Genomic DNA, 13,097 nt, shown 5'->3' on the forward strand with positions numbered 1-13,097 from the left:
GGTGTAGTTTTTTGGTGAAAATATATTTTAGTTTTCGAGAAATGATTTTTTTCGTTCGACCGCTCAAATATGCAAATTTTCATCGTCAATATTACCCGAGTTGTGTGACCTCATGTAACGAATTTACTTCACCTCCGATATTTCTGTCAACATAAGCCTTTGATTTATCATCTAAACTTAATCTCCTGTCATTATTGAAGCTGGCAAAGAAATATTTATTTTTTGGTGAATATTTTTGTCTGACATACTTTTTCTATGTCGAAAAGTAGCATCAAAACAAAGACAGTTTTAACAATGACCGATACGACAGAATCTACTAAGCTTCTAGCTTTTAAAAGACAAAAGGATGGTTATAAAGTTGCTGTAAAAATTTCCTTGTGTATTTGTGTCGTTCTATCGTGAGACGAACTCAAAGTCCGGCAAAATTTACTTGCTAACGACTATGAAATGTACATGGTGTGCCAACTTATCGCCACCGTTTATTGGCATAAATCACCATAATTTGTAAAAAAAACTAACACTCTTACCTTGTTTATTTATGATTTTATAAGACCAGTAAGCTGTTTCGCTAATTAGATTACGCTTGGGTATTACATTTTCCCAGGAGCCCAGGTTTTACGCTGTGTTTCCCCCTAGCCCGATGTATATCAAAAGCTAGTCACGCAATAATTGATACCAACACAAATGAATATTTACCCTGTATGAAGATTTTTGTTTATGTTGAATTGACAATATTACAATATGTTACTTTCTACAAAAGAAAAAAAAGCGAATCAGTGAAGATGTAAATACTACTACGCAACTGTAGAAACACAACAATACTCTCAGTTACTGTAACCCGACTAACGTTTAATCGAGTATCTCTTTCGTCGCTGTTATTTTTCTCATTATGCCAAAAGCACGCCGCTCTTCGTATACTATGGCTTTCAGGATAAAAGTTGTCGCGGAGCCTGAAGCTGTAGAAAACAGCTCGGAGATCGCTTGAGATTATGGACTTAGCGAGTCCATGATGCGACGTTGGAGACGAGATCAAGCGACTATTCTTTCTGGCAAGCTTAAGATGTCTACAAGACGTGCAAAAATGAGCCGTTTCACTTCCAAGTGTCCCGATCTAGACGAGCAAGCGATGGAGTGGTTTTCACAGCAGAGAGACCAAATATTTCATTTGTAATGTAAAATGAGAAGAGTCTTTGCCGAATTGAGCGACATCGTCTTTCAATGCGTGGGAAGCAAAGAATCTGATTGACGGTCAGAAATACGTTGTTGTCATGTCAATTTTGGTTAAGAATATATGAAAGTCATATATTTGAACTGCGGATAAAGAAGTAATGAAAGTGATCCTCGCAGTAATGTGCACTACTTAGGCAGTAGTGAAAATAAATAAATTTTTTCAGGCCTTATTTTCACTACTGCCTAAGTAGTGCACATTACTGCGAGGATCACTTTCATTCACGTCTTTATCCACAGTTCAAATATATGACTTTCATATATTCTTAACCATTTCTTCATCACTTCACGGGTTTATTTAGAACCAACTTCATAACCAGCTCCCAGTTGGCTTGTTAGCTCAGTTGGTAGAGCGCTGCACCGGTATCGCAGAGGTCATGGGTTCAAATCCCGTACAAGCCTGAATTTTTTTCAGGCCTTATTTTCACTACTGCCTAAGTAGTGCACATTATTGCAAGGATCACTTTCATTCACATGTCAATTTTAAAGCATGTCACGTAAAAAGCGCTGCAGTCACGGAATTTAAGGTCATTTCGCATTAACACTAAATTTGTACTTGTTTTTGAATTCCAAACCCTCGGCTATAAGCCGAAGCCCGTTTCTTGTGAAAAAAATCTCGAACTTTTGTGTCAAATACTGAAAATCGCTCGGCTTATAGGTGAAGAAATACGGTAATCGTTTCAGTAGCGGCGTATATTGAAATTTATAGTGTTCTGGCGGGAGAGCAAAGCGTGTGCTCGGGGAATAAAAACTCTTAGGGGCCTTTTACATAATATCGGAATGAGTTTTGTTCAAGAACGAGTTCATCCCGGTCGCCACATGATAGCAGAGTAAAATTATTCGAAACGAGTCATCAGGCGATCGGATATGAGTGAGGATGCTTGTCGTACCTTTCAGGGATCAAAATCAGTTATCTGGTACCTTTTATGATGTCTCAAACTTTAGTGGACTACCGGAGACCTAGCTGGTACCTTTTAGGTTGTTTTTCGCTCAATAAAATACCTGAAATAAGCATTACTTGGACGATTTTAATGATCTGACCTGAGCCTCTGGAGCATATCGATAAAGGAGTTTTTATTTTAAGGATTTTTCAATTTTTTGTATTTAAATTGGTACTTTTTAGGGGTAGACATCAGTTGTTGCCACTCCCACACGTATAAGACTCAGGTACCTTTTATAATTTTATAGGGGTCGTTTTCGAAATTCCCGGCGCGCATCCTCGCCCTCTTTTGGGGTTCCTCGGGGGGTGCTGATACGTGCAGCACACTTGAAATTTAGCAAGGACAAATTTTGATGTGATTTTCGGTGAAGAGAAAAAAGTTTTGTCAGCAAATCTCCTTGTTAGCATGTAAGATGAAACGCTTATACAACAGATCAATTAGCTAAATCAGTATGTAGCCTGTCAATCGAATTGACTTTGGTGAACATTCTTTGACTTCTACCGGCAAAGGAATCATTGATGAATCTGGAAATTTTAGTTTTCTGAATACAGTAATTCTTGGAAGGTTTTTATAGATATGCAAAGAGGGAAAAAACCCATCTCTTGGTAATTCGGAGGTCTATTCATCTTTAAATTTATGTGTCACGCTTTTCATGCAACTGATATAATAATGTGGAGAAGTTTTATAAACTGCAAATTAAATCTGGCTTAAATGTGGTAGAGCATAACTTGATCATCGAAACAGCTCATAAAATCGTAAATAAATGAGGTAAGAGTATTATGCTAGATTTTTTTTACAAATTGTAGCGATTTAAGCTAGTAAACGGTGGCGACAAATAGGCACAAGATGTATATTTCATAGTCGCTAGCAAGTAAATTTTTGAGTTCGTCTCACAAAAAAATAAAAAAAAGTAGACGAAGTGAGACGCGTGGTCCAGCGACTACACCATTCAGATAACTACTGCAGTGCTTTGAGCAGTAATTTACTTTTCAGGTTCATAAAAATTTCATGCATGACATTCCCCATCGCTAACTGCAACTTAAATACAAACAATTGAGCCCTGGCTGACATTCCTTCCAAGCCAGCATTACTTGGTGGAGTGTTTTTTTATGTAGTTAATAAGACCATTTGTTGAAGAATCGTGTGACGTCACAGGTTCAGGGCCCTCCAACTCCGGCTGAATTGCTTTAGCAAGCTGTTTGCCTAATTCAACTCTGTAAGAAAAAAAAATCCAGAAAAAGAAAACTGAATTATTTATTCTCCTAACTGTTCACTAAACAAAATGTCATAAGGAGAACTTTCCTATTTGCCATTCCTCACACAACAGTTTTTCTGGATATCGATGAACGATAAACCACAGACACCAATTTCTGCTTATTTCCTCGTGTATAATTGTCGCGTTTGTAGTAATTCACTCGCTCGCCCAGTACAAAGACAAGAAAGCTACCTGCCCCCACTGGTCAAAGAGCTTATATCCCAGACCCCTCCTTGACAAAATATCTTGTGTTCATACATGGCTGTTGAAAAAGACAATTAAGGAATCAACTCAGTATTCGCGTAATTCATTTGAAAAGCATGTCACTGTCTTTTAACTAATTCACGTGAAAGCCACGAGTCGCGCGTGTCTGATCACTGCCGCGTGTCTTACTCGCACTCGATCACTTTGAAAGTATAGACAATGGTTTCACAATCACGTAATATTTAAACCATGCTTCTCATGGCAAAAATAACTTAAATTATACGAGCAAATCACGACTGGAATATGAAAATATTCCGTACTTACACGTAAGATTAATAGAACTTACTCACTCCTTGTGTTCCCGTTGTACCTTACGGCGTTCTCTGTCGTTTTAAGCTTGCGTTGGGCTTGCTTTGCCATCACTGTTATTCCTGTACAAACAAAACTCGTGACTAAACGTTATATAACTATTAATACGCGTGACTGTTCGTAACTGACATTATTACTACAACAGAGCGTGTTTTGATAGTTTATTTGAGTACTAAATCCTCTATGAACCAGCTGATCCTCAAAAGTCAAGATACATTCATTGATCAGTTTATGTCTATGAATCTTTCTAATTGCTGTAACAATGAAACGACATGGAATAGCAGCGAAGCAAATGAACAGAACACAGATGTTGGAGCGCTTGTGTTCCGGGTCAAGCTTGCTGTTGTCTCTGTTATGTTGTGTTGCGTGGATTAACCTGGAACTCAGAATACAAGAACACCATCGACTGATATCACACTCGGCAAAGTTCTGTGACAAGATAGAGACAGAAATCATACGAAAGGTGCAAAAGAATTACGCACGTTGGCAACTTGAGAATACAAGGACAGGGGAAGATGGTAAGTTTTGCTATGTTAGCCGTCATCTTTCCTCGTGTTCCCAGTCGGTTACACCGGTGTTCCACGCGTATTTTTGTTTAGGTGATACAGCATTTAAAACTTTACATTCTAGGGAAAAGATTACTCCCAAGCGAAGTTTTTTAACACCTTTCATTCAAAGTAAAAGCTTCCTCCCAAGTATTGTTTAATTTAGCCACGGAACTATAAGTTAAAATTCATCAGTAATCTGGGGTTGCAGAAGTATTTTCCTTGATAGGTAGCCTTCAAACTTCAAATTACAAGATTAATACCATTTCCACTTCTTTGATGCAACGAATATGAGAAACAGAGCCAATCTTTGATATTTTCAGACGGGCAGGAAGATATATCGAGAAAGAAACGCTTTACACGGGATTATTTACAACAAAACTCTTTCCCAGCATCCTCTTTTGTACAAAAGCTGATCAAACAAGAGCTTAGTCTGCTGCAAAACCAAATCTGCGCAAAAAATCACACACTTTGCCAAGCAGGACCAAAGGGTAACAGGGGAAGACGAGGAAGACCAGGAAACCGAGGGAAACTGGGTCCTCCCGGAAGAACTGGCCCAGAAGGGCCACCTGGTAAATATGGACCTATAGGACCGCCGGGGCTGATGGGAATAAAGGGGGATGTCGGATTACCAGGGAGCCCCGGTCCCTTGGGACCGCGAGGGCCACCGGGAGAGAAAGGAGCCACAGGTAAGCCCGGTAAGTCCCTCTCAGCGCCATCTCTGACTGAGCGACCCATTGGAATGACAGTCAATGAAAGTCAGACAGCCATGTTGAAATGTAAAATGAGTGGTAACCCAAAGCCAAAAGTGAAGTGGTCTAAGGTGACATCATCGCTTCCTGTTGGACGTCACACGGTAGAGTCCAGTGGTACGCTGATTCTAAAAGACGTTAGACCTGAGGACGACGGAGTCTACAGCTGCATGGCAGAGAGTTTGCTGGGACAAGTCAACACTTCAGCAAAATTAACTGTTCAGTGTAAGTCTTACAATTTATGTTTGAATGTCATCAAATGAAACAGTTCATCTGACACACTGAGAGACATTCCTTGCCGGCAGTTTAAGCTTCCAAAGTTGAACCTTAGTCCTTAAAAATAAATTGACTATTTTTCTTATTTGATCCTGTAATTAAGGCATGACGTTGGGTGTTATGAAGCTAAACTATGACATTACAGTTTCCAGTGTTAACGCTTCTTGATGAAGGAATTATATCTGCGTTTTCTTTTCCACAGTCGTCCCTAAACTTAGGTTATCATCAAGTCGATTAATGGCTGAAGAAAAACAAAACGTGACTATTGCCTGCAATGCTGTCGGTCAGCCGCGGCCAAGCATCACGTGGTCTAAGGCAGTGGGTAGTCTTCCGAAAGATAGGACTGAGGTGAGGAATGGAACGTTGAAAATCTATAGTTTGGTGAGAGAGGACAGTGGAATATTCATCTGTAAGGCAGAGAATACTTTGGGATCAGCGACAGACAATGCTCATCTCGTGGTATTTACTGCCCTGAAATTCAAAGTGCGTCCTCCTCAGGAGGTGACTCCGCATGCTTCTGATTCTCTTTATGTACCATGTACGGCTGAGAGTGACCTGAGAACTACAATCACTTGGACAAAGGATGGCATGTCTTCTCTTCCTGTGGAGTCTAATGTTCTACAAAATGGAACACTGGTTATAAACAACATCATGAAATCACACCAAGGAAATTACACCTGCAGAGCGACTAATGCTCTGACAACAATAGAAGCCAAAGTCAGAATCAACCTTCCTATTACTTCGTCTTGTTCTGTGATAAGAAAATACGTCAGTAGCGCAAACGGAAATTACGTCATTGATCCAGATGGGAAAGGGGGAGTGGCGCCTTTCACGGTATATTGTGACATGAGTGACAAGAATGGAGTTGGCGTGACTGTCATAAGTCACGACATTGAAAGTAGAACACATGTGAAAGGATGTGAGTCTCGAGGCTGTTATTCACGAGACATTCATTACACCGGAGCGAGTTTGTCTCAGCTGGCGAGTCTCACTAGTGTCTCCTCACAGTGTGAACAGTTTATCAAGTATGAGTGCCATGATTCAGTGCTACTAGGAGGGATGGGAGGTGGGTTCGCATGGTGGGTGTCACGCGACTCCGCCAAAATGACGACCTGGGGTGGAGCATCACCTGGAAGTGGTAAGTGCGCATGCGGGATGACCAATTCCTGTGCAGACTCCAGTTATCCATGTAACTGTGATAAGAATGACCTTGTATGGCGTGAAGACAGCGGTCTGCTCACTGAAAAGACACATCTACCAGTCAAACAGCTCAGGTTTGGTGACACAGGTAGTTCATCAGAAGAAGGATATCACACTCTGGGAAAACTTAAATGCTATGGAACAGCATGAGCAGTTAACATGAAAGCAGTTAAAAAAAAAAAACAAACAAACAGTCAGTCAAACCAACTTTAAATTTTGTAGAAAGTTTAGCTTTTAAGTTAGACTGTGCGTGAAACAGTATTAGAGAGAGTATTGATTTCAGATATATTCCTTTCTTACACCAGAGTAAATACCCTCAATACTTAAGTACATGGTTCTATTGTGTGAAGTCACCACTCTGTTTGTTTTGACATTGACTTAATTTCGAAGATTTTAAGTGCACTCCAATTTACCTAAATAGTTTATGTAGCTGTGAGAGAAACTCGTCTCGCATCTCGCCTCCTATTTTATTTCCTATATTAACGACAGTTTCTGGGAGTGCTTTGTTACGGGCCGTGGAGTTGACCAGTCAGCTCTAATAAGCGGCGTCCTCCTAAGATTGTGGCACACCTTGCAAAAGTTAAATACTATGAAAGGGCATTTACGTTTCAATTAAAATATAGATTAGAGTGTTTCCCGAAGCTAAGTTCGTCAAAAACTAAAACCATCTTCAGAACATTTTAAGAATAGGAATAATAAAATCGCTTTTCATGTTCCTTTAGTCAGTATAGGCAGGGTAAACGTTGTTAGCAAGAACTTCAAAAAGTTCTTGATAACAACGTTTTACTTAAAAGGCTTTAACGTGAATGACTGTAGTTTTATTTGCGGTCTAACGGAAATAACAACTTTAAGTACTTTACGAAACTTTAGAGTCTCATTTTTTTTTAGTTTCACAACTTATACGTTGCAACTTTCCACAGCTTGTAGGCTTCAACGGCTTCGCCAAAATTATATAACTTGCCTAGTTTCATCAGTGACACACTCGGCTGCGCCTCGTGTGCCACTTTTTTGTTCTTACCACATTTTGACGTCATCTGTGATCTATTACTGAACAGACGCACGGCAACTTGGAATCTATTTCTTTATTAAACCATGCTTCTCATGGCAAAGATAACTTAAACTATACGAGCAAATCACTACTGGAATATATAAATATTCCGTACTTACACGTAAGATTAATAGAACCTACTCACTCCTTGCGTGCCCGTTGTACCTTACGGCGTTCTCTGTCGTTTTAAGCTTGCGTTGGGCTTACTTTGCCATCACTGTTATTCCTGTTACAACAGGAAGTAATCAGATGCGATCTGTACAAACAAAACTCGTGATTAAACGTTATATAACTCTTAATACGCGTGACTGTTCGTGACTGACATTATTACTACAACAGAGCGTGTTTTGATAGTTTATTTGAGTACTAGATCCTCTATGAACCAGCTGATCGTCTCCTCAAAAGTCAAGAGACATTCATTGATCAGTTTATGTCTATGAATCTTTCTAATTGCTGTAACAGTGAAACGACATGGAATAACAGAGAAGTAACTGAACAGAACACAGATGTTGGAGCGCTTGTGTTCCGGGTCAAGCTTGCTGTTGTCTCTTTTATGTTGTGTTGCGTGGATTAACCTGGAACTCAGAATACAAGAACACCATCGACTGATATCACACTCGGCAAAGTTCTGTGACAAGATAGAGACAGAAATCATACGAAAGGTGCAAAAGAATTACGCACGTTGGCAACTTGAGAATACAAGGACAGGGGAAGATGGTAAGTTTTGCTATGTTAGCCGTCATCTATTCTCGTGTTCCCAGTCGGTTACACCGGTGTTCCACGCGTATTTTTGTTTAGGTGATACAGCAATTAAAACTTTACATTTTAGGGAAAAGATTACTCCCAAGCGAAGTTTTTAAACACCTTTCATTCAAAGTAAAAGCTTCCTCCCAAGTATTGTTTAATTTAGCCACGGAACTATAAGTTAAAATTCATCAGTAATCTGGGGTTGCAGAAGTGTTTTCCTTGATAGGTAGCTCTCAAAATTCAAATAACAAGATTAATAACATTTCCATTTCTTTGATGCAACGAATATGAGAAACAGAGCCAATCTTTGATATTTTCAGACGGGCAGGAAGATATATCGAGAAAGAAACGCTTTACACGGGATTATTTACAACAAAACTCTTTCCCAGCATCCTCTTTTGTACAAAAGTTGATCGAACAAGAGCTTAGTCTGCTGCAAAACCAAATCTGCGCAAAAAATCACACACTTTGCCAAGCAGGACCGAAGGGTAACAGGGGAAGACGAAGAAGACCAGGAAACCGAGGGAAACTGGGTCCTCCCGGAAGAACTGGCCCAGAAGGGCCACCTGGTAAATATGGACCTATAGGACCGCCGGGGCCGATGGGAATAAAGGGAGATGTCGGATTACCAGGGAGCCCCGGTCCCTTGGGACCGCGAGGGCCACCGGGAGAGAAAGGAGCCACAGGTAAGCCCGGTAAGTCCCTCTCAGCGCCATCTCTGATTGAGCGACCCATTGGAATGACAGTCAATGAAAGTCAGACAGCCATGTTGAAATGTAAAGTGAGTGGTAACCCAAAGCCAAAAGTGAAGTGGTCTAAGGTGACATCATCGCTTCCTGTTGGACGTCACACGGTAGAGTCCAGTGGTACGCTGATTCTAAAAGACGTTAGACCTGGGGACGACGGAGTCTACAGCTGCATGGCAGAGAGTTTGCTGGGACAAGTCAACACTTCAGCAAAATTAACTGTTCAGTGTAAGTCTTACAATTTATGTTTGAAAGTCATCAAATGAAACAGTTCATCTGACACACTGAGAGACATTCCTTGCCGGCAGTTAAGGCTTCCAAAGTTGAACCTTAATCCTTAAAAAGAAATTGACTTTTTTTCTCATTTGATCCTGTAATTAAGGTTTGAAATTGGGTGTTATGTAGCTAAACTATGACATTACAGTTTCCAGTGTTAACGATTCTTGATAAAGGAATTATATCTGCGTTTTCTTTTCCACAGTCGTCCCTAAACTTAGGTTATCATCAAGCCGATTAATGGCTGAAGAGAAACAAAAACGTCACTATTGCCTGCAATGCTGTGGGTCAGCCGCGGCCAAGCATCACGTGGTCTAAGTCAGTGGGTAGTCTGCCGAAAGATAGGACTGAAGTGAGGAATGGAACGTTAAAAATCTATAGTTTGGCGAGAGAGGACAGTGGAATATTTATCTGTAAGGCAGAGAATACTTTGGGATCAGCGACATACACTGCTCATCTCGTGGTATTTACTCCTCTGAAGTTCAAAGTGCGTCCTCCTCAGGAGGTGACTCTGTATCCTCCTCTTTATGTGCCATGTACGGCCGAGAGTGACCTGAGGACTACAATCACTTGGACAAAGGATGGCATGTCTTCTCTTCCTGTGGAGTCTAATGTTCTACAAAATGGAACTCTGGTTATCAGGAAATCACACCAAGGAAATTACACCTGCAGAGCGACTAATGCTCTGACAACAATAGAAGCCAAAGTCAGAATCAACCTTCCTATTACTTCGTCTTGTTCTGTGATAAGAAAATACGTCAGTAGCACAAACGGAAATTACGTCATTGATCCAGATGGCGAAGGGGGACTGGCACCTTTCACGGTATATTGTGACATGACTGACAAGAATGGAGTTGGCGTGACTGTTATTAGTCACGACAGTGAAAGTAGAACACATGTGAAAGGATGCGAGTCTCAAGGCTGTTATTCACGAGACATTCATTACACCGGAGCGAGTTTGTCTCAGCTGGCGAGTCTCACTAGTGTCTCCTCACAGTGTGAACAGTTTATCAAGTATGAATGTTATGGGTCAACGCTGATAGGAAGGAGAGGAGTTGAACAAGCATGGTGGGTGTCACGAAACTCCACTAAAATGACGACCTGGGGTGGAGCATCACCTGGAAGTGGTAAGTGCGCATGCGGGATGACCAACTCCTGTGCAAACCCCAGTTATCGATGTAATTGTGATAAGAATGACTTTGTATGGCGTGAAGACAGCGGTCTGCTCACTGAAAAGACACATCTACCAGTCAAACAGCTCAGGTTTGGTGACACAGGTTATGGATCAGAAGAAGGATATCACACTCTGGGAAAACTTAAATGCTATGGAATAGCATGAGCAGTTAACATGAAAGCAGTAAAAGAAAAAAAAAACAGTTCGTCAAACTAACTTTAAATTTTGTTGAAAGTTTAGCTTTTAAGTTAGACTGTGCGTGAAACAGTATTAGAGAGAGTATTGATTTCAGATATATTCCTTTCTGACATGAGTAAATTCCCTCGATACTTAAGTACATGGTTCTATTGTGTGAAGTAACCACTCTGTTTTTTTTTACATTGACTTAATTTCGAACATTTTAAGTGTATTCCATTTTACCTAAATAGTTTATGGAGTCGTGAGAGAAACTCATCTCACCTTCCACCTCAATTTCCTATATTAACGACAGTTTCTGGGAGTGCTTTGTTACGGAGTGCTTTGTTACGGAGTTGACCAGTCAGCTCTACTAAGCGGCTCCTCCTAAGATTGTGGCACACCTCGCAAAAGTTAAATGCTATGAAAGGGCATTTACGTTTCAATTCATATATAGATTAGAGTGTTTCCCGAAGCTAAGTTCGTCAAAAACTAAAAAACGTCTTCAGAACATTTTAAGAATACACGTTCCTTCCGTCAGTATAGGCAGGGTAAAACGTTGTTAGCGAGAACTTCAAAAAGTTCTTGATAACAACGTTTTACTTAAGAGGCTTTAACGTGAATGACTGTAGTTTTATTTGCGGTCCAACAGAAGTAACAACTTTAACTACTTTACGAAACTTTAGAGTCTCATTTTTTTTAATTTCACAACTTATACGTTGCAACTTTCCACAGCTTGTAGGCTTCAACGGCTTCGCCAAAATTATATAACTTGCCTAATTTGCACGTCAACTATAGTGTCCACTCGTAATCTATCAATGAATATGTTGAAACTTGCTGAGAAGTTCCTGTGTCTTGTCCCTTGTGATCTACCAGAAGCCTCGAGGCACCACTCAACACTCGCGCTAAAACTGAATTGAACATGCAAACAAAGTGGACGAAGTGAGACGCGTGGTCTAGCGACTACACCATTGAGATAGCTACTGCAGTGCTTTGAGCAATTATTTTAAGATTCACGTTATTTACTTTGCAGGTTCATAAAAATTTCATGCATGACATTCTCCATCGCTAACTGCAACAAACAATTGAGCCCTGGCTGACATTCCTTCCAAGCCAGCATTACTTGGCGGAGTGTTTTTTTATGTAGTTAATAAGACCATTGGTCGAAGAATCGTGTGACGTCACTGGTTCAGGGCCCTCCAACTCCGGCTGAATTGCTTTAGCAAGCTGTTTGCCTAATTCAACTCTGTAAGAAAAAAAATTCAATTATTTATTCTCCTTACCGTTTACTTAACAAAATGTCACACTGAGGAGAACTTTCCCACTTGCTATTCCTTACACGGGAGTTTTTCTGGATACCGATGAAGCATAAACTACACACATCAATTTCTGCTTATTTCCTCGCGTATAATTGTCGCGTTTGTATTAATTCGCTTGCTCGCCCAGTACAAAGACAAGTAAGCTACCTACCCCCACTGGTCAAAGGAGTTTATATCCCAGACTACTCCCTGACAAAATATCTTGTGTTCATACATGGCTGTAGAAAAAGAGAAGTAAGAAATCGAGTCAGTATTCGCTTACTTCATTTTAAAAGCACGTTACTGTCTTTCATTAATTCACTTCACAAATTTTCGCAGGACTTAAAGTAAGTAATTTAGGCTGGCACATGAGAGCCACAGGTTGCGTGTGTCTGATCACTGCCGCGTGTCTTACTCGCACTCGGTCACTTTGAAAGTATAGACGGAAAATAGCTCTCACAATCACATGATATTTAAACCATGCATCTCATGGAAAAGATAACTTAAACTATACGAGCAAATCACTACTGGAACATATAACTCACCAAGCAAGGCACCAAGAATGAATGGAGTCAGTTTTTGGAACAGAATGGAATTAGTGGGTTTGTTACCCATAAACACCTGTAATGCAAACAGAGACGTGAATAGTTTATTTACGGGTGGAAACAATCATTGAGAATCGAGATCTGTTAAAATTGTTCAATCAAAACATTCGGCAATTTAGAAATTACACTGAATAGAGTAAAAAAAAAAAAAAAAGGAGAGAGTTCTATCTAATCCCCTGATCATGAAGGCGTCCTAGTAGTTCTTTTTTAAACCCTCTGACCCCTAAAAGTAACTAGCTTCTAACAATATCACACCTGAA

General features: G+C 40.3%; 2 protein-coding genes and 1 pseudogene across 2 annotated transcripts in view; 2 read left to right on the forward strand and 1 right to left on the reverse strand.

The window, feature by feature from the left end:
• Positions 1-4,152: 4,152 nt before the first annotated feature.
• On the forward strand, positions 4,153-8,067 carry LOC136279823 (uncharacterized). Its single transcript, XM_066164130.1, has 3 exons — positions 4,153-4,514; positions 4,865-5,518; positions 5,772-8,067. Exons 1-3 carry the CDS (start codon positions 4,259-4,261, stop codon positions 6,917-6,919), a joined length of 2,058 nt encoding a protein of 685 aa, XP_066020227.1. The 5' UTR covers positions 4,153-4,258; the 3' UTR covers positions 6,920-8,067.
• Positions 8,068-8,157: 90 nt separating this feature from the next.
• Positions 8,158-11,522, forward strand: LOC136279826 (uncharacterized; annotated as a pseudogene).
• Positions 11,523-11,641: 119 nt separating this feature from the next.
• LOC131797738 (glucose-6-phosphate isomerase-like) overlaps positions 11,642-13,097 on the reverse strand; it is a 38,232-nt gene continuing 36,776 nt past the window's right edge. The window contains exons 21-23 of the mRNA XM_066164135.1: positions 12,778-12,853; positions 12,405-12,471; positions 11,642-12,180 (exon numbers count right to left, since the gene is read on the reverse strand). Coding sequence (XP_066020232.1) covers positions 12,054-12,180; positions 12,405-12,471; positions 12,778-12,853 — 270 coding nt within the window. The 3' untranslated portion in view covers positions 11,642-12,053. The remainder of the gene's footprint in view (positions 12,181-12,404; positions 12,472-12,777; positions 12,854-13,097) is intronic.

The sequence above is a fragment of the Pocillopora verrucosa genome, chromosome 3 (genome assembly GCF_036669915.1).
Source record: "Pocillopora verrucosa isolate sample1 chromosome 3, ASM3666991v2, whole genome shotgun sequence".
Lineage (NCBI taxonomy): Eukaryota > Metazoa > Cnidaria > Anthozoa > Scleractinia > Pocilloporidae > Pocillopora > Pocillopora verrucosa.

What these genes read in the sequence shown, in the direction of transcription:
- LOC136279823 (XM_066164130.1), top strand. Translation starts at nt 4,259, where the DNA reads ATGAAACGACATGGAATAGCAGCGAAGCAAATGAACAGAACACAGATG. An exon ending in TACAAGGACAGGGGAAGATG is followed by an intron (nt 4,515 to 4,864) that starts GTAAGTTTTGCT and finishes TGATATTTTCAG; the next exon opens with ACGGGCAGGAAGATATATCG. An exon ending in AGCAAAATTAACTGTTCAGT is followed by an intron (nt 5,519 to 5,771) that starts GTAAGTCTTACA and finishes TCTTTTCCACAG; the next exon opens with TCGTCCCTAAACTTAGGTTA.